Below are 26,206 nucleotides of genomic sequence, written 5' to 3'. Positions count from 1 at the left end.
TACTCCCTACTTCTGTATACCCTGCACTGTACTCCCTGCCCCTGTATACCCTGCACTGTACTCCCTACCCCTGTATACCCTGCACTGTACCCCCTGCCCCTGTATACCCTGCACTGTACCCCCTGCCCCTGTATACCCTGCACTGTACCCCCTGCCCCTGTATACCCTGCACTGTACCCCCTGCCCCTGTATACCCTGCACTGTACCCCCTGCCCCTGTATACCCTGCCCCTGTATACCCTGCACTGTACTCCCTGCCCCTGTATACCCTGCACTGTACTCCCTACCCCTGTATACCCTGCACTGTACTCCCTACCCCTTTATACACTGAACTGTACACCCCCTCCTCCCCCTGTATACCCTGCACTGTACACCCCCTCCTCCCCCTGTATACCCTGCACTGTACCCCCTCCTCCCCATGTATACCCTGCACAGTAAACCCCCTCCTCCCCCGTATACCTTGCACTGTACCCCCTCCTCCACCTGTATACCCTGCACAGGGCACCCCCTCCTCCCCCTATATACCCTGCACACCCCCTCCTCCCCCGTATACAATGCACTGTACCCCCTCCTCCCCCGTATACAATGCACTGTACCCCCTCCTCTCCCTGTATACCCTGCACTGTACCCCCTCCTCCACCTGTATACCCTGCACAGTGCACCCCCTCCTCCCCCTGTATACCCTGCACACCCCCTCCTCCCCCGTATACAATGCACACCCCCTCCTCCCCCTGTATACCCTGCACACCCCCTCCTCCCCCTGTATACCCTGCACACCCCCTCCTCCCCCGTATACAATGCACTGTACCCCCTCCTCCCCATGTATACCCTGCACAGTAAACCCCCTCCTCCCCCTGTATACAATGCACTGTACCCCCTCCTCCCCCTGTATACCCTGCACAGTGCACCCCCTCCTCCCCCGTATACAGTGCACTGTACCCCCCCTGTCACTGTCAGACCTGTAGCTGAGATCTGATAGACGTGTCCTGTAACCCGTCCTGGCATCCCTCGCTGCCCCCCCCCCCCCCCCCTTTCCCCAGACCCCACAGATGTGGACTCGCTTCCCTCCCCGATGCTCGGCTTTGTCACCGTCCGCTGATCCCCGTCCCATGAAGTGTATGGGGAGCCGGGAGGGGGCGGGGCCGGGCGGTGTGTGAATTAGCGGCGTGGAATGAGCTTTCCATATATAAGTAGCTAGGAGGGAAGGAAGCGGCGCTCTAGTCGCTGATCGCCATCCAGGGAACAAGAGGAGTCCGGCCAAGTCACCCATCAGGAGCGGACTTCTGCACTGCCACCACCGATTGCTGGATTATCGAACACTTCTGTGGGCAGCAGGAGATCGGCTGTGTGGATTATTAGAGATCGTTGTGCTGGAAGGAGATCTGCTGGGGTCATGGCACACGGGCGCTTCCCTCTCCTCACCTTGCTTTTAGCGATCTTGCAGCAGGTAAAGGTGCCCATGGAAGCCCCATTCTCTGGGCTGCTGGCAGTCTGTGGCTTCAGAGAATCTGATTGTACAATCTTCTTCAGATCTACCGTCAGTTCTGTAGTACAAGGACCTACCTGACTGGATACAAATGAAATGGGGCTCGGTTAGGTCTGTCCTCCTATGATATGTTCTTGGTAAATCCAAAGGGGATTGTACAATCAGTTTGTAAAGTGTAGGGCCAGCTTTAGATGACTGATGATGGGACGGTGAGATCTGATCGGGGGTCTTGTGTATTTCTCTCTAAGGTGTCGGGCTCTGGGGTCTTCCAACTGGAACTTCAGGAGTTTATAAACACCAATGGGATGCTGGAGAATGGCGAGTCGTGTTTACCCAACTGCCGGATCTTCTTCAAGATTTGCCTCAAGCACTACCAGACTGTGGTGTCCCCAGGATCGTGCACATTCGGCAGTGTGGTCACCCCAGTGCTGGGATCCAACTCCTTTATTATTGGGAATGTGGAAGGCTTTTCCAACCCCATCAGGCTGCCCTTTAACTTCACATGGCCGGTAAGAGGCTCCTTATCTTCAGTGGTGGCCATACACTCTTCGATTTTATTATCCGATCGTTGTTTGGTTTAAATCGGCAAACAGTCGCTTAGGCGTAACTTTCCTTCCAATCCTGATTTAAGGTCAATTGGCCAAGGCAGAAAATTATTGACTGTGTTACGTCAATCAGCATCACTGAGGTGTTTTGTTCATTAATTTGGTTTTATTTTCAATCAAATTATGAGATAGCATGGTGAAATCAGAAATACAATAGATAACGTATGGTTGTATCTTCAACTATTAATCAGAATCCACTTCCCTGTGTGTGTCATTTCATATGGGTTGAGGACTATAGAATGTTTGTTGCCATCGGGAGAGATTGATCATAAAGTGTGTGTGTGGGCACTTCAAAGAGATTGGTCCATTGATGATGCTTATTGTCAATGATCCTTTGCTTGTCTGTTAGGGGTACACATTCAACTGGATACACCAGAATCAGTTGAATGTGCTTTTAAATGCTGTACCAAGACATAGGCAAAAAAAGCATGGAAAAGCACATCAGTAAAAGAAAAAAAAATTAAAAATGCCAAAAAATGCATTGTAAATGCACACACGGAACCACACACTAATAGAAGGGACTGCGGTGTAAACAAGCCCTAAATGTCAAGCCAGATAATTGTGTGCATTTTGTGTATAAACACCCCAAAGACTGAATGGTTAATTAGAGGCTTATTTACACATTGGGGACAGTTCCATGAATTAATCAACGGCGTCAGATATTGATGGCCAATCACATCCTAAACAACCCTTGTGACAGATGTTGACAACTTCAGATGGGTTCAAAGTCTGCTGGCACCAGACACAATAACATGGGCATACCCACCCCCATCCCCTCTGCTGAAAATAAACCAAAGAAGCTCGTTTAATTGAGATCTAGGCAGTAATGCTATACGCAATTAGATTAATTAAACAGCACAGGCGAGCATGAGCACCTGTAAAGAGTGCATTGTCACTTTGTTGTCATTGCCGATTTTGTCGCAGTTCTGTGTTTCTTCGATGTCCTCTTCTGCCCTTGCATTAAAAAGTGTTTTTGTGTTTTATTGCAGAAAACCTTTTCCCTGATTATTGAAGCTATCCATAAACCTTCAGGTAATTTTTATAAACACAAGGGGGCGCCATTGCTCCACCACCCATAGACCCCCTGATCTATCCATACATTTTATAATTAAAAAAGAAAGTCAGAAGGTTGAGGAAATTAGGACAATTCATTTAGGATCTGGCCTACAAAAGAAAAGAATTGGCCTATTTTTTTTTTTATTACTTATTTTTCGTTAACCTATGTTTTGTTAAAGATCGGAATCAGGCTCCCGCTTTGATATGTATACTTTTTTTTTTCATGTCCCTTCATACCTAATCTCGAACACAATTGCGTTTCCTCCAGTTTATTTTTGGCGTGGGAAAGAAGTCCGCTCTTTGGTGAGAAAACCAGAAGTCTGCCAAATCGTCCTGACTGCCTTTTCCTGTATTTTACACCTTTTACAAATTCCGCCCTTTGGAAAAGAAATAATGGCTTTTGGATGTTTTGCTGACATAGAGGAAGAGAATATTTCAACAAAACAATTCTCACGTTGAAAAATTTCTTGAGGCTACAAACTCTGAGACTAGACTGCTCACCTTGGAGTCCCAGCTTTTGATATTGGATTATTTTCAATAAGACAACAAACAAATATTACATTAAATATATTTATATAGTACCTCTGGATTTGGATGTATTTTCAAATCTAGTAATAATACAATTTTTTTGTTTTCTTTTGGGGTTTTTTTTCCTTTTTAATTCTCATCTACTGGGTTGCTTTGGCTTCTCTTTAGTTGTCATACACTTTAGCCACACCATGTGATTCCCACATTCCAGTCAATTCTTTGGGACTTTTAGGGAGTATTACAAAACATAGGGTGAAGAAATTCCAAGTTGAAGCAAAGCAGGGAGACTTCCTCAAATTGTACACCCTGTTCGTCACCCTTTAATTTGCTTGCTGTTATCATAAATCATGATTTTTATATTTTTTTCCTTTTTAGGTTTAAATCAAAATGATAAGTTGGTCAGCAAGTTTACCATCCAAAAACCCCTCAATGTTGGTGAAGAATGGTCCTCAGATGGGATGTCAGGAGTACACCAGACACAGCTGAAATATTCCTACAGAGTTGTCTGCAGTGAGCATTACTATGGGGAAAGCTGTTCCCGGCTTTGCAAACCTAGAGATGATCGGTTTGGCCATTACGTCTGTGAATCAGATGGCAGTGTATCGTGCCTCAAGGGATGGAAAGGAGAATATTGCTCAAAACGTAAGTTGTATTTTCCTCACTTGGAAAAGCTTTACACCAGCCATTCTCAACCAAGGTTGTGGGGCAGCCTAGGGTTCCTCCAGAGGTGGTCAGGAGTTCATTGAGCTATGACTGATTGACCTCCCATTGGATGTTGCCAGCATATTTCTGGGGCCAACATCACTTGGCCAAGCCTTATTAGCTGCTTTTAAGGGTGACATTCTGACCATCATTGTCATGGGGCAATCAGCTCCCCACCACCAAGGGGCATTCTTCCCACTGGCCACCAATATATAGGGGACATTTTCCCACTGACCCATAAATTAAATTGGTTTTAGAGATATTTCCCAGATCCTCAAAATAGTTTCAAGGGTTATCTGAAGTAAACAAGTTTGAGTGTCTCTTTTACACAAACATTAGCATATGACTGAGATCAGTTGTTGTATCTATAAATTCATGTTTATTATGTTTAGTGATTAGCACATTTCCTTTTAGCGGCTTTGATCCCTGACAAATGCCAGTTTGCAATTTTGCTGAACATAAATTGACTTGGTAGGCAGTGCAAAGAGCATAAGGCTGGCCATACACTATACAGTTTTCTGTCCAATTTCTGCCCAATTTCCTTTAGATTTAACTTCAAATGTGTAGTGCAAGGGCCTGCCTAATTGGATACAACTGAAAGTGTTGTTTAGGTTTAACCTCTTATATGGTTTTTGGTAAATCTACAGTAAAATTCTCAAGAAAATTGTATAGTGTATGTCCAGCCTTACTGACCTGCACAATGCAGTATCAAACTACCACCAGATCAAAGCTCAGTAAATGATGAATTCTGATTAGTTCCTGAGGGTTACTGCTCACTGTATACCTGAATTGTGTTAAATTACATATGCACTCTTCTTTAAAATAGCCAGGTGTATGTCAACACTCCAACAGGCATTGTAATATAATGGAAAATAAATGGGATTGATACTATATAAGAAAAAAAAGCTTCAAAGAAAACTGGAGTCATTACCAGTGACTGGAGGACTGGAGTCAGTACTTATTATGGGCAGATGGAGAAAATGACAATTGAAATCTTATCCTATAGGAAACCGATCGTAAAGATCAGTTTTGCTGTAATGTCAAAGTTCCATTGGTCCTTTCTCATGTCCTTTTTATGCATGCGTTCACCTTGTATGTGTTCACGTTTCTGTGTATTTTTTTAATGTTATGCATAATAATAGAGAAATCAGAATATAAATATTTCATACAGCTGTGGTAGACCATATGACGTGCCTTTATCTTTAATTTCAATGTCTGCACATAGGAAAGCTCAGAAATGTTTTGTGTTCTATTATGAAGCTGCACTAGAGTCCCAGAGCATATACTGTATGTGAAACTTAGGGCTCATTCACACGGGGGGGCACTATAAACAGGAGGTTGAGCTGTGGTTTTACACCATACACATGCTGGGGGCATAATGCTTTGCTTCTTGGCTGCAGCAAAAATGACCCCCCCCCCCCCACTACACTTGGAATCTTGGCCATTACATCCACCCAGACCACATGACCCGCACCATCGACTAAACTGGCATGGGCCCATAACCTGCACATGACCCATGGGCCCCACCACCCAACCTCCACCTGCCTTACCACTAAATTGTTTATTGCAATTGTAACTTCAGCCTATTCACACCAAGATACTGTACGATCCTCACTGCTTCCTATTCTGCAGTATGCACTTGTACCTAGCATGCCTTATCACTCCCTATCATATGGGGCTGCATGGATACTTGGATACTCTTTTGAAAACTAATACAAAAAAATTTTGGAAAGAAAAAATAAACCCTCATCACATTCAGTGGGCAGTTTCATCACTGAAATCGACCCATTCAAGTGAATGGAGCTGTGGCGCAACTGCCTTGCTTACTGCAGTATGGTGGTTCAGCCTTATTTATTTATTACAGGTACTTATATAGCACCATCAATTTACGCAGCACTTTACATATATTGTACATTCACATCAGTCCCTGCCCTCAAGGAGCTGACAGACTGTTATAATCCTTTTCAGGATTATAACAGGTGGAGAGAAGGTGAGAAATTACATCCCAACTACCTGTCAATCATCTTCTGAAAAGCAACACACTGTGCTTCACTTTTCAGAGGGAAGGCAAGGGCTGCCTCCCATCAATACAGGGACCTTGGGAATGATGGGTATTTCCATTTAAAATGCATGTGAAGCAGAAAACGATGTCTTTTATTGCATGAAAATGGCCAAATGTGATGGGACTCAGAGCCCTGACTTATCAAGTAGTAGCTCATGAACAGCTACTAGTATATACCTCATCCCAAATCTATATTCTAGATGATCAGTTACTGTTCTGCTCGGTCCTATGAAACCTAATTCTCTCTCCGTTTTAGTACTGTAGTCTAATTTAACACACAATTTAGCATCCTTTATGCACAAGAACACCTGCCAACATGGAAAGGCTGTCATTAGTCCCACGACAGATCCTCGATCTGCGTCTCATTCAGCTGTTCATTAAGAAAAAATGAAAGGGTAATGTGCTGGCTATAGAAAGCCGGAGAGTTTGTGTGATCACACGTTCTGCCCAGGGCTTTCCCTTTGTCACATCGAGAATCCTGCTAATTAATCTAATGAACTTGTAGTAACATTTTAGTTTTTAAAGAGAAATCAAGGATGCTTTACTGATGCATGCTTTCTGCACTAAGCCCCCCTCCTTTGCCCCGGCACATACGCTATTAATATATCAGATTTGAGGTGGTAATTTATGAAAAGTAAACCAGTGAAGGAGACGGTGATTATTAGTGATTCCATCCAAGTGCAGCCGCTGATTTATTTATAGGTTGACGTACTGTAAAGACACAGGGCACAGGATAACCACACCTCGAAATACAATTCTACACGATGTAATGAAGACCTGAGACTCTACAAATGTATATTTAAACATCCCAGACTACTTTTTGCCAGCCACATATATGTAGTGGTAAGAAAGATGGGTGTTAATGCCCAGCCAATGCACATATATGTCCACGCTAGCATGAAAGCATGCTCCCAGCACACTGAGTTGTCACCTTCGGCTCACAGGACAGGCTCCCAGTCATGTGACTACTGTGAGAGCCAATCCAGAAGCAACACTGTGTCCTGTCAGGGTTGGGACAAACGGTGGGCAGGAGGGACAGCTGCTCTGGGTGTGGTGGGGATTCGTGCTAGAAGGGATGATTTGGAAGGGGGATTTGTATTAGGATGGTGGATTTGAGTTAGGAAGGGGGATGAATTTGTGCTAGTAGTGAGGATTGGAGGGATTTGTGCAAGGAAGGAAAATTTTGGTGGGGTGGTGGTTCGTGCTAGGAGAGGTGAATTGGGGTGGATTTGTGCTGGGAGAGGGGGATTTGGATGGGGGAGGGAGGATTTATGCTGGAGGGGTAGAATTATATTTGTGCTAGGAGGGGGGATTTGGAGAGGGAAAGGATGTCAGTTGGAAAGGGGATTTATACTGGAAGAAGGGGAATTTTTGTTTGAGGGGAATTTTGGCTTGCAAATAAAAATTTATACTTGGGGGTGAAAGAAAAGAATTGCTTGAATTTTTTTTTTTGGGGGGGGAGGGGATTTTTGCTGACACATGTAGTTTGGCATCTTTGCCCTGGGCGCTAGGTGTCCCGGTGGCCTTTTAAAGTGGAAGCTGTCATCCAGGCCTCTGTTTGATTAACAACTGCTATGGCGCTGCACATGTGATCAGTAATGACTCTGGCCATTTGATGGGTTAACAGCACAAGCAGAGGAGATAGCATTCCTGGCATGCCGAGAATGGAACCTTTTTTTTTTTTTTTAACTGTTTAATTGATGAGTTTAGTTCCAATTTAGATGAGCTATAATGCCATTGTTAAGGGGTTAAAGATACTTAAAATGGAACTCCAGGGATTATCTTTATTTCCAAGCTACATTGGTGTAGCTTGTAACAATGTAATTATCCATATCTGTATATCTGGAGGGACGCTGGGCATGCAGGAAATCCCTGTAGTAGTTCACACTAAATCCAGTCTTCATTGTCATCTATTGAGGCCTCTGCCGAGCAGTTTCCTCTGAGTACACAGGGGGTCGCTCACTTGGCACAGCTGACATTCAGAAAACACCTCTTCTTTTTTTTTTACTATGAATACAAGGCAGCGTAAAATGCGTTCTGTGGTTGGATGAAGTGGAGAGGTACAGTGATGTCATGATCTATCCTCATCCAATCAGAAAATGTCTTGTATTCTTTGGAAAAAAAAAGGCATTTTCTGAATGTTGGCAGTGCTCAGAAGGGAAGCCGCTGAATCAGGACCTGGAAGATCACTCCAAATATAATGCATGCACATGAAATATAATTACATTGGGTCAATCTGGACCAATGGAAGTCAGCAATAAGTTCAATTCCTGGCGTTTGGTGTGAATATAACGTTTTGGCCACTGAAATACATGTTTCTTCCCATGACTTCCAGTTTGGCAGCACTCTAATGGGCTTGGAGTGCAAAGAAGCCACCATGTGCCCCAACTAAAACTAACAAATCTGATTCCGCTTTCCATCAGTGCAGTAAAATGTCATTGGTAATTGGTTGCCATGGGTAACCGCTGTTTCATCATTTAGGGCCAGTTCACACTACATGCATGTCAGTTTTTCTTCTGCATCCAAAACGCGCAGAAAGTACAGTAGGTGATATAGCCACCAATACCTGTAAATGAAAATCACTTATATATACATGATTTTGCGCAGCCGAGCCATGCTGTAGCAGTACTTCTACTATAGGGTGGCGGGCAATATTCATCAGCAGTCTGACCCCCCCCCCATCGATCCTGGCAAGGAAGTGATCGTTGTACCGGACCAATCATCTTTCCTGTCATGCAGTCATACATATACACCGCTTGTATATGTGTGGCTCCTGGGCCCAGACCACATTGGCCCAGTACTGACAGGGATTGGTCACATAGGTTGGGATTGCGATCTGATGACACCTGAACTCCTCCCACATGTCACTGGGTGAGGGGAATCACTTCCAGGGCAGGGGGGGACTGACAATTCATGGGGCCCCAGACAGTAGGGGAACATGGAGCCCCTGTGTCCTTGCCCAAACTCAAAAAAGCCTATGAAAAAGGTACCAGGGGCATCTCATGGGGCCCCCTACTGACCCCGGGCACTGCCCGAGTTTCCTAAATGGTCAATCCGCCCCTGTTCCAGGGTGTGATTGGTGGGCGCTGTGACATCTATCTGTAACGAAGGGAATCCACTAACATTAAAGCAGCCAATCAGCTTCTAGATTTCATTCTCAAAGCCTATTTGCAAAATCTGAAGCTAGAAGCTGATTGGCTGCCATGCCCAGCTGCAGAATGGAGGGTTTTCCCTGTCAGGGATCTGTGGGAAGGTGACTCCAGGCCATCAGTTGGTTTTCTGTGCATGAGAAGAAGGAAGAGTGTGATGTGGATGAAGCAATAGTGGAAAGCACATCGCAGTCACGTTTGGACAATTCCAGTCTTCATGTCCGATGACTCATCTCTGCATGGAGAACCCTGACATACACAGCGATCAGGGCAATGGAAACACCTTATTATGGGACAACGCGGAGCGGGCAGGCTTGTTGTGTACACGACTCCGCCTCCTTACTGACACGTGATACGTCTCATTGATCACCACTGAGCAATGTATTGATTGACAATCGGGAGGGCGGGGTTAGCGTCACCAAAAAGGCCGGGTGGGCAGGGCTGCTCGCGTGGCTGAGAGTCAAGTGTAATGTGGCGGGACGCGTGCGGCGGGTCAGGAGGCACGCGCTCCATTGTTGTGGTTGGCTTTAGCCGGAGGGGAGAAGCTGAGAGAACAGCTGTGGGCAGGAGGTCCGTGGCGTACAGGAGCAGCTGTTCTCTACGAGGGGGGCGGTGTTCACACTCAACCGGCCATTAAACAAGACCCATGTAGAATCAATGACACCTGGGTGCAGCATCAGCCGTGACACACTTCTCCCTGAGGGGGGTGCTCTGTGTATGAGAGACTTCTCCCTGAGGGGGGCTCTGTGTATGAGAGACGTCTCCGTGAGGGGGGCGGCTCTGTGTATGAGACTTCTTGCGGGGGGGCACTGTGTGTGTGAGGCTTCTTCCCGAGGGTGGGCTCTGTGTGTGAGAGAGGGTTTTCCCTGAGGGGGGGCTCTGTGTATGAGAGACGTCTCCGTGAGGGGGGCTCTGTGTATGAGACTTCTCCTTGAGGGGGGGGCACTGTGTGTGTGAGGCTTCTCCCCGAGGGGGGCTCTGTGAGAGACTTCTCCCTGAGGGGGGGCTCTGTGTGTGAGAGAGGGTTCTCCCTGAGGGGGTGCTCTGTGTGTGAGAGAGGCTTCTCCCTGAGGGGGGGGGCTCTGTGTGAGAGACGTCTCCCTGAGGGAGGAGGGGTTCTGTGTGTGGGAGGCTTCTCCCTGTGTGTTTTACTTTCATTTCAGACTGGAGCCTTTTTGGCTGGTGCAATGACAAGGGTCACAAGCATTAATTTTCTGCTTCCGTTAAGTCTATGGAGTCAAATCACCTGACTGCCCCATGAGAGGCTCAGGGACTTTTCTTTTTCTCTAGTTTGAAGTGACCCTCTGCTCATCTGTGAAGGAGTGCCATTGAATATATGTTTAAAGTGTGTATTTATATAAAAAAAAAGAAATCACAAAGTTCACCCAGAAAACAGTCATCTCCTCCTCCCTGCCAAGAACTACATGGAAAAAGTTGAATTGCCACAATGTGTAGAGCTGACCTTCTCTATGGTAGGTTCAGGCCAGGTGCAGGAAATGATCTCTCCATAACAAGCCATGTCTTCACAGGTTACAAGATTTCCTTCTTTTCTAAACCGTTGAATGAGCTGATATGCCATCCACAAATATGTAACGACCCTCCTCAGATGTATGCTCCCCCATCACAACCAATCTGCTGTATTGCATTTACTGTACCAACACATGCAGCAGGAGCTCCAATAACCCATACAGCAGGGATCAGCAACCAGTAGATCTCGGCCAGGTGACTGGTAGATCACAATCTGGGCTTGCTGACCAGACATCCAACAGTATAAAACTGAGTGCAATGCAGAGGGATTACTTGTAAAGTTGGAGCTGTAGTAGGGGAGCAAGAGCCGGATAAGTTGATGTCTCCTCTGTAGCTCTGTTCCTACGCCCTGTCATGGTTGGTGGGTGGAGCACTTTCCAAGAATGACCCATTCAAGTGAATGAGGCCGCTCTGCAAGTGCAGTACAGCAAACAAGGGGTTAAACAGGCAGCGGTGTGTTGCTTTCTCACCACCTGCCCCCCTCACTCCTTAGACCAGTGGTTGGCAAGCCACTCGCGAGCCACATGCAGCTCTTTACACACTTCAATGCGGCTCTTCTGTGTGCCGGGCGCCCGCTCCCCTCCCTCCTCTCGGGCGGCCGCCCCAAAAGTCAGGACTCTGCAGCCCGGCGGACCTTTCAATCCGGCCCGCGGAGCGTGGCAAACATTGGCTGTCAGGATGTAGGCGGGGCAGCGTGACTAACTCCTCTCCTCTCACAGTCCGCCCTCAAAAGTATCTCATGCGGTTTTTGGATCACTGGGCTTCAAGCTCCAGCTGTCTGAACACTCATATGTGAACAGCCACCATTTTAATACATTGGATTTTGGATGTGGAGGGTTTACAAGTGCTCTAGTGTGAATGGAGCCTTCTGATTTTAATTGCTTGCTCTGTCATCTTTGTGTTTCCTATTTGTGCCTCTAGCAGCAGTTGGTGAGATCATGCAGTCAACTTCCTTGTGTTACTGCTGAAATAATATCAATTGGAAAATAAACCCCCCCAATCTTTCAGATACCCCCTTGTAAGTTCAGTCATGTAGGAAAAGTTTAGATTTCTTTTGACTACAACATATATATTTTTTACATACTAATCTGCTTATTGATGTCAATATATAGTAAAACAAACCGATATGTCATACAAAATTAACCGTAATTAAAAATTGTGTCTCCATAGCAATATGTCTGGATGGGTGCAGCGAGCAAAATGGTTTCTGCAACAGCCCTGGAGAATGCTCGTAAGTACTACTTGTTATACTGTATAAACCTGCACAAGAAACATCCGTTCACTTTATAAATTCTATCAACTGGGCAAGCTGGTCTGGGGTTTTGTTGCACGTATTAAGGAAAATGAATGGCTTGGTTCATACTATTGTTGGCTATAGTTTTTTGTTGATTTATGGTGAACACAAAGATTGCATCTCAGGAAAGTGAGTAATCCCTTTGTGATATGTTTGTATATAATTCTGAGAACATTTTGCATTTTACTAAATCACATCCTGTCTTTTATTTCGCTCAGTCACTCTGCATATTTCATATAAGGCTGTTGTGATGTCATGAAGTATTTACTCATTTTATCATCTTATACAGCTATATGCTATATTCCTAGGCTTAGCCTGTGGAAATTAATTGAAAAACAACCTTTATTATGCATCCCAGTCTAAGCTGCAGTTTTTTGATTGGTTGCTTATGGGTTACTGCATGTGTTTAACCACTTGACCTCAGGAAGGTTTTTCCTCCTTCATGACCAAGACATTTTTTTGCATAGACATAATCTTTTTCATAGATATAGAATTAATCAAATTAAATCAATAAAATATCTTCATACATTTAGACCAAAATGTATTCTGCTACATGTATTTGGTAAAAAAAAAAATCCCAACAAGCATATATCAGTTGGTTTGTATACAAGTTATAGCATCTGCAAACTATGGTGTATATACTGTACAGGGATGGACTGACAACTCATGGGACCCCTGGGCAATAGGGGATCATGGGGCCCCTGTGTCCTTGCCCAAATTCAAAAAAGCCTATGAAAAAGGTACCAGGGGCATCGCATGGGGCCCCCTCCTGACCCCGGGCCCTCGGGCAGTGCCCAAGTTTCCAAATGGTCAGTCCGCCCCTGATACTGTATATACTGGAATTTATGTAGCTATGATGCTATACTGGTAATATCAGTGATCAGCGACTTATAGTGGAACTGTGATAGTGTGGCGGGAAATTTGGCACTAACAGACCGTTACTGGGAGGTACACTAATTGACACTGACATCAAAAGTGACACTAATACAGTGATTAGATATAATGCTGTACACTGTCACTGTACTAATGACACTGACTGGGAAGAGGTTGACATGTAGGGGCAATCAAGGGGTTAACTGTGTCTAAAAAGTGTAATAGGTGCTGCTTTTACTAAAAGATCTGGCTTTTTAGATTGCTGCTCTGTGCTGTGATTGGACACAGCCAATCAGCAGGTCTCAGCCATAAATCATTGGCCGGGACTTGCTGACAATTGTGCTGTGTTCCAACTACAGCAGGGGGTGTGCACATGCGCAGACCTGGAAGCAAGATAGCAATGTTTATTTACGTTGCTGAGCCTGCAGCTGCTTATTTATTGTGACTGAATGGCAATGGTAAATAGTCCCATATGTTTTCTAACCTTTCATCACATTGGACAGCGACTTAATATTGTTCTCTACATTTATGCAGATGTCGCCTTGGCTGGCAAGGTCGTTTCTGCAATGAGTGCATTCCCCACAATGGATGTAGACACGGCACCTGTCAGAATCCATGGCAGTGCATCTGTGATGAAGGCTGGGGTGGCCTTTTCTGCGACCAAGGTAAGTGTAAAGTTTGGATCCTATGACCTACTTTTATAGTTCACAAAAGATCACAACAGAGACTCTGAAATTGGGTTTCAGTTGGTTTAGAAACCCCAGATGTGTGTTTAAATTAAAAGGATGGCAGGCTGCCAAGTTTATGCTCTCCATGGAATATAAAGAGGAAAGGAGTTGTGATTTCAGTGTTTTTGTTGTGAATTGTGAAGATGGAACTGTGGTCACTGGGCAGGAATTTGGACAGGGGTTTAAACCTCACAGGGGTCCTAAAATGTATCCACGCTTCTGAAAAAGTTGTTGTTGTGGTCTATTTCTATTGGAAAGAGATCCCCTCACTTCCTGTCTTTCTGACCCAATTAGGATAGGAAGTAAGTGTAACGCTTCTTAATAAAAACAGTTGTGAAACCTGACAGGGGGTTCAAACTCATTTCCATTATATTTATAACAAACACATTTTGGCTGGGTTTGGGTTTAAATAGGTTTCAGTTCTATGCATGAAACCCTAGCAACCATAAAACCTCTTTCAAAAGTTTGGTATGGATGACTTCTGATCTACTGCTATGGTTGATCTGCTGGGAGGCAGTTAGGAGAGTAGCTTAATAGTATTTCTTTACTGATTGATTTAATCTGTTACAGATTTAAACTACTGCACCCATCATAAACCCTGTAAAAATGGAGCCACGTGCATGAACACAGGACAGGGCAGCTACACGTGTTCTTGTCGAGCTGGGTATACTGGGGTGAACTGTGAAGAGAAGATCAATGAGTGTGATAGTAACCCCTGCAGAAATGGCGGCAGTTGTACGGTAAGGAATAGAGATCTACATCTGTTACAGAACCTGTGACCTTGTCACTGTTAGCTGTATATTATAAATATAAAGAGGTATTCCACTTTGGAAATGTAGAAATCCCCCCGCTGACACTTAGTGCCTCTGATCAGTGCAGCTCACACTTTCACACTCAGAATTCTAGCAGTGTATCACAGATCAACAGCCTGGAGAGCATGCAAAAAAGCATTTAATTGCAGGCATGGAAGAAAGTAAGCAAGTGCTGAGAAATGAGATCATTCAGCAGATGTACAACTAGACAGAGCGTATGGGCAGAAGTAGTTTCCCAGCTTTTTACTGAAAGTGTATTATATATAAAATATCCAGAACAGCCGCATTCTATCTAACAGCCATATTCAAAATTGAAAGTGCATCTTCAGGGAAACTAGATTTTAGGATTCTGTTATGAAGGTGCTGCCCATGTAGATTTAATAGTGAAGTTAGGCTGGCCATAAACTTTACACTTGTCAGCAGTATAGGAGGTATTGTCCTTGTTTTCTACCTTCCTTGTTTTCTCAGCAATACAGAGCTGACTTGCTGGAACTAGATTCTTTCTTGCATCTGTTTGAACTATCAACATTTATAATGCATGTTTACTGCTTTGGGGAACTGTTCTCTTTTGTTTTTAAACAATCTCTGCCTTACCATACCGGTGTATGTTATGATTTCTCTGAAAGCTCAGCTCCAGCCAAAACCTTTTTTTTATAGAGTAATGAAGAGTAGGGTTGAAAACAGTGGCTGGGATATAGCCTTAATTATTCTAATTTACCAGTATAAAATGATGATTCCTTAAGCATCAAATACTTGATAATCATATTAAAGCATTTTTCTGTTTTCTCCTAGGATGTGGATAGTGGTTATGTCTGTGAATGTCCACAAGGATATTATGGAACCCACTGTGAACACAGCGTACTAAATTGTGCCGACTCTCCATGTTTTAATGGAGGTACATGTAGAGAACGAGAGATGGGTGCCAGCTATGCCTGCCTATGCCCGCTAGGATATACAGGTTCTAACTGTGAAAAGAAATTGGACAAATGTACAAACAATCCTTGTTTAAATGGTGAGTGTTTTATTTCCATGTTGTATTTATTTTCTTAGTAAACCAGTAGGTTCTTTCCAAGGTGCTTTTCCTGCATAAAGCTTCCGTTTTAAGTGAAAAGCCTTCCTGGGATGCCAGCTTTGTGTTTGGCATACACTAATACTCTTATACGAATCTGCATCATTGTTTGGCAACACTGGGGCAGCCCTAAGTAGACAATGGCACATTGTCCATTCAGGGCAAATTAACTGTGTTTCTTCACAGGGTCCCTTTCCCTCATCTCTGACTTCTTTACTCTTGACTTCTTGGCTGTACACCCTCACTGATCCTTCCTGTTTTAGGACTAAAATTAGCTGTATCAGGGGAGCAGTGTGTCACTCACTTGGTCATGTGATAATGTTTGGGCATAGTGATTGGCTGCCAAGCCTGAGGAAAGCACAGCGATTTGGTGGTTAGTCCTTATGCCTTGCATCACTGGGTCCCTTTGTTCGAGTCTTGACCAGGACACTATTTTCATGAAATTTGAATGTTTTTCCAGGTACTTTTATTTAGTTATGTATTATTTATTTCAGGTGCTTATATAGCGCTGTCAATTTACGCAGCACTTTACATATATATATATATATTGTACATTCACATCAGTCCCTAACCCTCAATCTAAGGTCTCTAATTCACATTCATTCATACATACACACACACACTAGGGCCAATTTAGACAGGATCCAGTTAACCTACCAGCATGTCTTTGGAGTGTGGGAGGAAACCAGAGTACCCGGAGGAAACCCACACAGGCACAGGGAGAACATGCAAACTCCAGGCAGGTGGTGCCAGGGCTGGGATTCGAACCAACGACCCTAGTACTGCCAGGCGGAAGTGCTAACCATTTAGCCACTTACAGGTTTTCCTCTTACAGTCCCAAAATATGCTGGTAGGTTAATTGGCACTTGTCTAAATAGTCTATAATATGTTTGTACAAATTGGCTATGCAAATGGGGGGGTTAAGGAAAGACCTGGTGACCTACCCCTTAAAATTCACCAAAAAACTTCCATGGAAAAGATCCTCAAGCATATCAGACACGGTCCCCAGAAATCTGTCCCGTAGATTCACAAAGAGTCAGATACACCAAACCCAACGACTATCGCATTGCAAATGGTCACATGCACCCCAATACCCAGAGGTACTAGATAGTGCATAGATGTTGTCAGGAGCAAAGGGAGGGTTGTACTTGTCCATATAAGTAAATCATAAATTCAAGTCTGTACTCTGACTGCTACAAATGAGTACTGTAATAATGGCATGAAAGAGCAGGAGAAAAACTGCTGCTGAAAAACTGTTAACAAGTTTCTGAGACAAATCTTAACTTTAACTAGTGATTGCACCCATTACTGGGCGCTGACTACTGCACTATTAGTTTTAACTGGATTATGTAAAACGAATTCTAAATGTATCTGTAAAGTTACATCTTTTTTCCTTTATCTGGTTCATTGCAAAAATATTTATTATGACAGAATGTAATCAGAATAAGAAATTGTACAATTTCAAAGTTAGTACTGTAGCATTATGAAGTATTGTGTTTAAAGTTTAATTATTTACAGACTGTAGATGTTATGTATCATGAACAGAATTTTGCAAAGAAACAGCCAAACAAATGCCAGGGCACACCGGTACACTTGGGGACACTGACATTTTTTTATAGCTTATGTGTTTTCTAGTTATGTGATTTAAAGGGTAGTTTTGTGTGTGGAATAGGGAGTGGTCAGTTTTTTGCCATCTGTGCCTCATTGGGCAGATTTCGCCTCACTTTCTGCCCTGTAGACATAGCAGGAAGTCAGAAGGTAGCCTGTCCAAGCTTCCTAGCAGAGACTCAGATTAAGGGTTATGTTTAAGCTATATGTACTCCATATTGTAAAATAATCAACATATTATGTTTGTCCCTTACAGGTGGTCAGTGTTATGTCTTGGGTTACACGCAGCTGTGTCGCTGTCTTTATGGATACAAAGGCCCAACTTGCTCCATTAACATAAATGACTGTGCAAAGAATCCATGTTCCAATGGTGGTACCTGCTATGGCTTACATGGTGACTATGGCTGCATTTGTTCACCTGGATTTACTGGGAAGAACTGTGATGTAAAATCCATAGATGAGTGTGCTATGAACCCTTGTAAAAATGGGGGATCATGTCATTTTGTGCCTTATGAGCAAAGCATTGCTTGTGTTTGTCCTTTTGGGTTCATGGGAAGCCACTGTGAATTCCAGGCTCGGGAATTTCCCTGGGTTGCCGTGTTTATGGGTGCCGGTATGGTGGGACTCCTAGTCTTATTGTGCATGATCTTCATCGTTGTGAGGCATTTCCGTCAGCAACCAAAACAAGACACAAAAACAATGAACAATTTATCAGATTTCCAAAAAGACAACCTGATACCAGCCTCACAGTTAAAGAATATAAACAAAAAGAAGGATCTTGAAGTGGATTTTGGTTTGGATAAATCGAACTACAAGCTAAAAAACCATACGTTAGACTGTAATATAACCAATGGACTAATTGGTGTCGGCAACGGAATTGCAAAAGGAGACAATTTTTACAAAAGTGATAAATGTTTAGAAGAAGAGAAATACCCTCTTCGTTTACACAGGTAGGACAAAAAAAAAGAAAAAGAAAACATGAACCACTTTTAATCTATGCTGAATTTACATAGCCACAATTATTTAAAAAATGGGCCTATCAACATATTTTTATTTTAAGACATATCTCTACTGTGTTTTAAGACAAGCAATTAATTTAACTTTCCAACTGTCATTTCCCTAGGGAAGCTTTGACTCTGGCAGTTTTTATTTGTGAAATATTTTTATCCTGATATATTTATTTTTATGAATAATTTCATTCCCTTCCACCTATAATTTCTTGCAATAGCCATTAATAACTAGAAAAAAGGATGGAGGGACATTAAAGTGGAGCTAAACTCTGCAATACTTTCCTCTCCTTCAATAACATGACATCTGGCGCCGTCATCTTCTAGGTGCTGGACTGCGGCTGTCTTTAATGGCCAGCGTGGGATGATGTCATAAATGCGCTGTACCAGAATGTAAACTGAGCTGCTTGTGCAGCTCAGTGTGTTTATTCTTGCTACTTATATAGTGCCGACAATTTACACAGTGCTTTATGTATATAAAGAACCTGTCTGCTCTCAGTTGTTAAAAAGCAGGACTTTTGTTCCTCTTTAAGCTTTGCCCTAAAGTTTAGCTGAAAGTTCAAGCCAGTGCTTCACTCTGACAGAGGGGCAACGCCTATGCCAAAATATTTATTGAAGGTTTAATAAATATTCATATACATTGCTACAAAAATGTGTTCTCTGGATTTATTGTATCTTCTTTGGGTATAGGCATTGCCCTTCTGTTTAGGGAGGAGTGTTCATGGATTTGTATTTGTTTTCATCCTATGAAACACTTGATTGGTATGTGCATCCCTGTCTCAAGGGATGAGCACTCTCTTATACAACTATAATATAGTACAGCCGGCGCCTGCAAGATTTAAATTTTTCCTAAAGGCAGCCTGTCAGCCCCTATGAAATATGTTGGCTAATCATGTGTCTTCATATATCAGTGTATATAGTTCAGTTTCATGCCTGGGGAGGATCCTGGAGCCCAGGCTGTATACAAGACTCTCTTATATCTGACCCCACGACCTCCTGATTGTCTTTTGACTGGAGGTTGTAGGCTCATTGCTGATTTCCAGCAGACTTTGATGTCATCTTTACCACTTTGTCCTGGGATTCAGGGTCCTCCCTAGGGGCACACAGAAACAGATTTAGAGGCAATGTGTGATGCCTGCAATCTTATAAATTAGTATTAACTATACACTCTATGTTGACTTGTTTTAAAGCTGGAAGCTCCAGGGCTGCTATCCTTATCCTTGCTTCTCCTTGTGACTTGAAAAAAAACATGCTTAAATCAGGATGATAGAGCTAGAATTTGCACTTGTATAGACAAGTTGATGATGGCCACCTGACAGGTTTCGTTTGAATTATAACATTTCAAGCAGTTTCTTCAAGACTCTTTTGAAGAATTAATAGCCTGTTCCGTTGATAATCATAGTATAGTTAATTCATGGTAAAGTGGTTCCTAAGGCTGAAGGCATTTTACCTTCATTCATTCTATGCATGAAAGTAAAAAAACCTTCAGTGTGCAGCTTCCCCCTCTGCTCCCCTTTATACTCACCTGAGCCCGATCCCAATCCAGCAATGTGCACGAGAGCAGAAGCTCTCAGGTCTCTCCCTCAATGGCTGAGAACAATTGGCTCCCGCTGCTGTCAATTACAGGCAGTCAATGAGGAGGGAGCTGGAGGGGGGGGGGGCACGTGAGCCATGCTTATTGTGTCTTAGACACACAGAGGTGGTCCAGGAACAAGCACACACGAGGAAGCATCTTTATTCTGGGGGCACTCAGCAGATGGGGGCCTGGAACGCCAGTGGAGGACCCAAGAAGAGGAACATCAGGGCTGCCAGTGCAAAACTATTGCACAGAGCAGGTAAGTATGACATGTTTGTTATTTTAAAACCAATCTGAACCTTTACAGTCACTTTAAATCTGCATACATACAGATATGTCATAATTCCTTCTAAAATGTAGCAAAGACTGAACCTAGACTTTGCACTACCACCCTTGTTTGCTCATGAGTTTTTTTTCTTTTCCTCTCCAGTGAAAAGCCAGAGTGTAGAATATCAACGATATGTTCCCCAAGGGATTCAATGTACCAGTCAATTTATGTGATAGCAGAGGAACTGAACGAATGTGTGATAGCTACAGAGGTAAGGACACCGCTGCTCAACACCACTCTCAGGATAGTGTTTCTAGTGAAGCTGATACTCCTCCTTATGCCAGAGATGAATCACCTAGATAGGACAGCAGTTCCTTAAAGAAAATTTACAAATGTTTTGCACATATTATATTTTTTGTTTAATGGTCACAAGTAAAAATAAATGTAAAAAATATTTCTTCTTTGGTCGTCTAACAGTAAATGAAGCCCCAAAGCAAGCTTTGTTTTGTGGTCATTTCTTTAGATAATTAGTAAGGTTCTGAGAATCCTTTTTTATGTTATGTTGTGAATATATATTAAAAAAAACAATGTTGAATGGTTTTAAAAACGTGTAAACCTATGCAAATTTAGACGAAAATCATTATTTCCATTTAAGGAAAGAAAACTTGCATGAACATGCTTGTACCTGTATTCTACTATGCAAGGTATTCACTGTATATAAACCTCTGTACATGTTTATTTTTGTATGTGCTGTCTATAGGTTATTGGTTATACGAGGAAAAAAAAGCATTTTGGAAAAATAAAATCTGATTATTTAACAAAAAACAAAAAAATCTTTGTACAGGGAGAAATTTGGATACCATTGACCTGAGCTCTCATTCTGAAAATTCTAGTTGCCAAGCTTTTGTTCTCATTCTTATGGCTTTATTGGTTTGAATCCCTGACATGCAGGTGTGTGACAAGTTCTGACTAATTCAGTGACTGAGAAAGTCCTGAAGCCAGTGGTAGCCAGGCAACTAGTATTTTAAAAAGAAGTGCAGCAATGGTACCTACTTAGTCTTTCTTTCAGTGCAGATCATCTTTATAGAGAATTTGTTGGTTGTTCAAGACAAAGTGTCGAGGTCCCTTCCCAGTACAGAAATAACCAAATTGCAACATTGCACTAAGGCCTCTTGCATGAGGCCTAATGTGTATTGTTTAATCCCTGTACGCCGACGTAACACAAATATGCAGCCTCACAGAACTGGGCTTTTTTCCGTGGGGCCGCATATTTGCATACTTGTCTTTCTGCTTGGAGTGCGCCGCACGGCGCGCTCTCAGCACAAAGAACATGGTGTCACTGAGAGCACCGGGTCCCATTCTAATGACCGGGACCCCCGATTCCGGGTCACATGATCGCTGTGATAGCCTCTGATTGGCTATCACAGTGGTCAGTCACTGTACAGCCTGACCCTCTTGTTTTTTTTTTTTTCTTTCTCTATGAATGGAGGAGAGAGATATATTGTATCTCTCTAACTGCTGGCATAGAGGGGGAAAAAAATGTTTGTAAAAAAAAAAAGATAAATATTTAAAAATAAAAGAAAAAAATAAAGAAAAAATACCTAGATTAAGGTTCGATCTAGTTCAGTGCCAGGGTAAGTGTTTGGGTCAAGGTCAGAAGGTCAGTGTCAAAGGTCAGGATTTTTAATAAAAATTGGTGTCAGTGTGTTTTAGGTTAAAAAAAAAAAAAAAAAAGACAAAAACAAAATGTGCACTATTGTTTCTGGGCTGTACTATGGGTACAAACAACAAATAACATACACATATATGGTATTGCTGCGATCGGCAAGAGCTGGATAATTTATTTTGGGTTGTTCTTTGGTGGTAGGTTATGGTAGTAACAAGAAACACACAGCTAAATAAAAAACATTTTTTTTTTTTTACTATTTTGGGCCAGTTTCCTTTGATAATAAAAAAAAAAATCAGGAGATATCCATTACCATTTACCACCAAACGAAAGCCCAATTTGTCCTGAAAAAAATAAGGTATAAGTCACCTGGATGTACAAAGTAGTTGTGATGACATGTACGGTTTTACTAACACATATCAACGTTGCAGAATTGTGTTTAGGCATTTAGATTTGTTTACCCTTAGGCGTGAAGGGGTTAAGGAAGTCTAATATCATCAAAGTAATATGTTTTCTTCGGGTAATGGGTCACAGTTAAACATTTTAGATGTTGTACAATATACTACAATAAACATACATGTATTCACACTTAAACTTTGAAGTGGCTATATTTCACATTGCCGATCGTTCTCTTTTTCCATTAAATAGATTTTGAGTCACCTTATTTATTCACAACAAAATGGCAAGGTCAGTTTTAAGCTGACTCCCCAATTCAGTTATCCATGGCACTCCTTCCTCCTTTTGTGGTTGCAGCAAACTCGCAGGCATAATCATGTGCCTCTGTTCAATCTGGCAACTGAGCTTTAGGCCCAAGCATTGAGTCATGTTCAGGAGTCACATGCTCCCCCATAGCCAAAAAAATCTCTTGTTTTTTATGACAGAGGAAGGAATGTATTTTTATTTTGTTTTGGCAATGGCATACATATGTAACTAATAGAAAGTACATACTTTGCAGAAGAGTTTAGTTATCTGTGTTGTATAAATATAATCCTTATATGAATCCTTGCTTTACTAATGCTGTTGTTTTTTTTTTTTTTTCATAGGTGTAAGCATAAACTTTCAGAAATGTCACATCCTCTCAAAGGCCACAGAATGGAGGCATGCCGTGTAGCCATGTTTACAATTCAGTAATTCAGGACTGGAGGTGATTTTGATCACATTTGTGCAACATGCTGCTTTCAGAAGACTGAATAATCTGAGCTGAAGGGAACAGACTGTGAATTTGCAGGAGTCATAAAAGACTTTACTCCTTGGCTCTTGACGTTTAGGAACTCAATCAACAGAATGTAACAAACTGGATTATAAGAAAAAATTAAATATGATTTCAAGCTGGTTTCTTAAAGTGTCCTTTTGAGGCTTTACATTACTTGTTAAAAAAAACTTTGCATTATAAATTGCTGACAGCAATGGATGTTGGCAATCCATACCATAGAACATCTCCAGAAGAAAGTGAATGGAATTAGTTTGCTATGCAGAACTTGAGTCTTGCTATCAAGGTTGTTCTCCTGCTGTGTTTAGAAGTGCCTAAAGAATGTCCCAAGAGTCCACATGGTGTTGGGTGAGGTTCAACACTTTCCCATGTAATACCTGAACAGTATTAAGCTAAGAGATTTCTTGGAAATTTCTACCACGCTAAAGAGGTTTTGGGACATGCTCGTGGAAAGTGCTGTGTGGACATTTCTGTTAATCCTGTTAGTAAATAACGCACACAGGTTGGTAGCCTGTGTCAGTCTTTAGCCAGCAAACTGTAGTAGTCAAAGCCTTACATTGCATGACAAGTCAATGAAGCTGGCCACTTTTTAATAATTCCTTTTGCACTACTGAGATTTGTGATTTAGTACTTTATTTTCTTTTCAAATAGAGAACACTATCCATTTGGTGACAGGTCTGTTTTCCACAGCCTTAATGTTGTGAAACTGCATCAAATGCCTTTATTAACATATATAAATGTAGGTTTATTCCAATTAAGTGCATTATGTTATTTAACTTATATACCATGACTGTTATTGCCATAGCATAAAATCTCCAGAGACTTAATTCTAGCTCTTTCCAAACATTCAAAATGCTGTTCACCGAAGTCTGTATCAGTGTTTTTTTTCTTTTTCCTGTAAAAATATTTTGAAATGCAAGAAAACTGTCAGTTCAAAAGGCTAAGAGGTTTTTCCATTCTATTGTGTGACACAAATTTTGTTTAAGCAATAATGTTGATAGCTGTGAGATGCTGTGATTTGTTATAACCAAAATGAATATTTGGAGGGAAGCAGGGACTAGAAAATTAACAGCAGGTATATCCGTTTATTGTGACACATTGCTTAATTCTGTAATATTTAAAAAAATACACACTGATACAATACTGAGCTAGAACCGAATGTCTCCATTGTTTTCTTTCTTGAAGTCCAACTATAGCGGTAATGGTTGGCTCACCTGAATACGAGACTAGAATTCAATAATAGATGTGTTGGCTGCAGCTTGCTATCAATTTTTGTTTTCGTTGTTTTTGTTTTGTTTAACTAGCATTTCAATAATTTAATGATGAATCAAGAGCACTGAACTTTTTACATTTTATAGCATTGTTTTGTATATAATGTATATTTATAATCAAAACAAATGTAAATATGTTTATTTCTTATGTCATGTTTTAATGTGTTAGCAACAAAGTTTCAGTTATATTTTTGTTATTTTATTTTATTATTTTTTTTTTTTTTGAAGAAATGAAAAACTTCTTAAATCTAAGTTGCTTCCTGCGTGTTCCTCTTTTATTTTTGTTTAAGTCTGAGTTATTGAGAAGCGATTTCTTTTAGATGGTTGTTTTTGTGTGTGTATGTGTGTTTTGATCAGTGTAAAGCTGTTTCTACATACCAGTAATTACGCTAGGACTGCACTTGTTGCATGTGCACTTGATAAATTTAGGCAATAAAAAATAGCATGTTAGGGGGAAAAACAGTTTCTGCTTTCCTGTTGCTTTTCCTGTGGCCTTTGTCAAAAACAGGCAAATAGGAAGCAAAAATGCATTCCCACTAATTCTTCTGTAGACGTTTACAGGAAAGAATTGTATGTCCACTTACTACAAATAAATTTGCATCCTGAATGATGTTTGCAGTGATCTACTTCAGACATCAAGAACAATTCTGGTTCCTTAAGTTTAGATACATGCAGGGTTTATGGCTTTCCCCTGTGTGAACGGATGTTGTCTGTTGGATGGCTTTAGATTTCACTGGAGCCTCAAATGAAAATAAAGGAACCTTTTTCAGTAACAAATTTCATGTTGCTGTATACATTTCCCAAGTAAAAATATCTATCTTCCAAGCTGTGTTGTTAGACTTTTAATGTTAAAGGGTAATTCCACTTTCATGGGAAAAAATAACAAAAAAAAATATTATAATATATACAATTATGACACAAGTCATATTGTAATTGAATGTTATTAAAAATTACATTTTTTAATCTGCAGCTCCGCACTTTACTGTAAAATTCATTAAGGCTACCTGGAAGCCTTTTGTACACAGATGTTGTATAGAACACCCCCCAGAAATGTAATTTCCTGCTTGTGTGATTGGCTCACTAATTGTTCCAGAAGTCTGCACTGATACAAGTCAGATTTTTGGCATCCCCTACAACAAAATGTCATTTTTGGTGAGATACCCCTAAAGAGAAATCATATCTAAAGGGATGCAGACCCTGCAATTTTTCTCAGCAGAGCCCTGAAGCTGCAGCAGCTGATAGGTAATTATGAAACCACTCATGTTCTCCTTCACTGTGTACATGGACACAGGAAACAAATATATTAATTTCTTGACAATAACAAAAGGTAATTCAACAAAAGTGGAGTTACTCTTTATCATTATGGGGTTGTTTTGCTAAAAGAGAAGGTAATGCACCATTAGCAAACTAAATGATAGTAAGTAGTGTGAACCTGTGTTCCATTGCGATATCTAATTTTGTGCCAAGAAGCTATATAAACAGTGGATTCTTACTGCTAGCAGGTGATTGAAGTGAACACAGTCATTTTTTTGACTAAGCTCAGTGAACATTCATTTTGCAACAATTTAGAGTAGTGTCAGTGCTGATGTATTGGCAGCTATTTGGACCCCAGACTCCTATGAAAACCAAAATCAGGACAGTCCAGTGCTACATATTTCTTAAAAACACCAAGCATTACAAACCAAAGTTTGGAGGATTAGGAAGAATAAA

The 26,206-nt window shown here is 41.8% G+C and overlaps 1 protein-coding gene across 1 annotated transcript; it reads left to right on the top strand.

Moving 5' to 3' along the window:
* The first annotated feature begins 1,201 nt into the window (after positions 1 to 1,201).
* On the top strand, positions 1,202 to 24,748 carry DLL4 (delta like canonical Notch ligand 4). The gene is made up of 11 exons (XM_089654324.1): positions 1,202 to 1,446; positions 1,734 to 1,994; positions 3,080 to 3,122; positions 4,050 to 4,316; positions 12,285 to 12,345; positions 13,816 to 13,946; positions 14,580 to 14,749; positions 15,614 to 15,833; positions 17,755 to 18,448; positions 20,512 to 20,620; positions 23,059 to 24,748. The coding sequence occupies exons 1-11, from the start codon at positions 1,393 to 1,395 to the stop codon at positions 23,062 to 23,064; spliced, it is 2,016 nt and encodes a 671-aa protein (XP_089510450.1). The 5' UTR covers positions 1,202 to 1,392; the 3' UTR covers positions 23,065 to 24,748.
* The last annotated feature ends 1,458 nt before the right edge of the window (positions 24,749 to 26,206 follow it).

The sequence above is a fragment of the Staurois parvus genome, unplaced genomic scaffold (assembly GCF_062004578.1).
Source record: "Staurois parvus isolate SC_StPar_1 unplaced genomic scaffold, SC_StPar_1.0 ptg000751l, whole genome shotgun sequence".
Classification (NCBI taxonomy): Eukaryota; Metazoa; Chordata; class Amphibia; order Anura; family Ranidae; genus Staurois; species Staurois parvus.
Note: the sequence above shows the minus strand (reverse complement) of the source record. Positions and strands in the feature narration are given on the sequence as shown.

What these genes read in the sequence shown, in the direction of transcription:
- DLL4 (XM_089654324.1), top strand. Translation starts at nt 1,393, where the DNA reads ATGGCACACGGGCGCTTCCCTCTCCTCACCTTGCTTTTAGCGATCTTG. An exon ending in TTTTAGCGATCTTGCAGCAG is followed by an intron (nt 1,447 to 1,733) that starts GTAAAGGTGCCC and finishes TTTCTCTCTAAG; the next exon opens with GTGTCGGGCTCTGGGGTCTT. An exon ending in TACCCTCTTCGTTTACACAG is followed by an intron (nt 18,449 to 20,511) that starts GTAGGACAAAAA and finishes TTTCCTCTCCAG; the next exon opens with TGAAAAGCCAGAGTGTAGAA.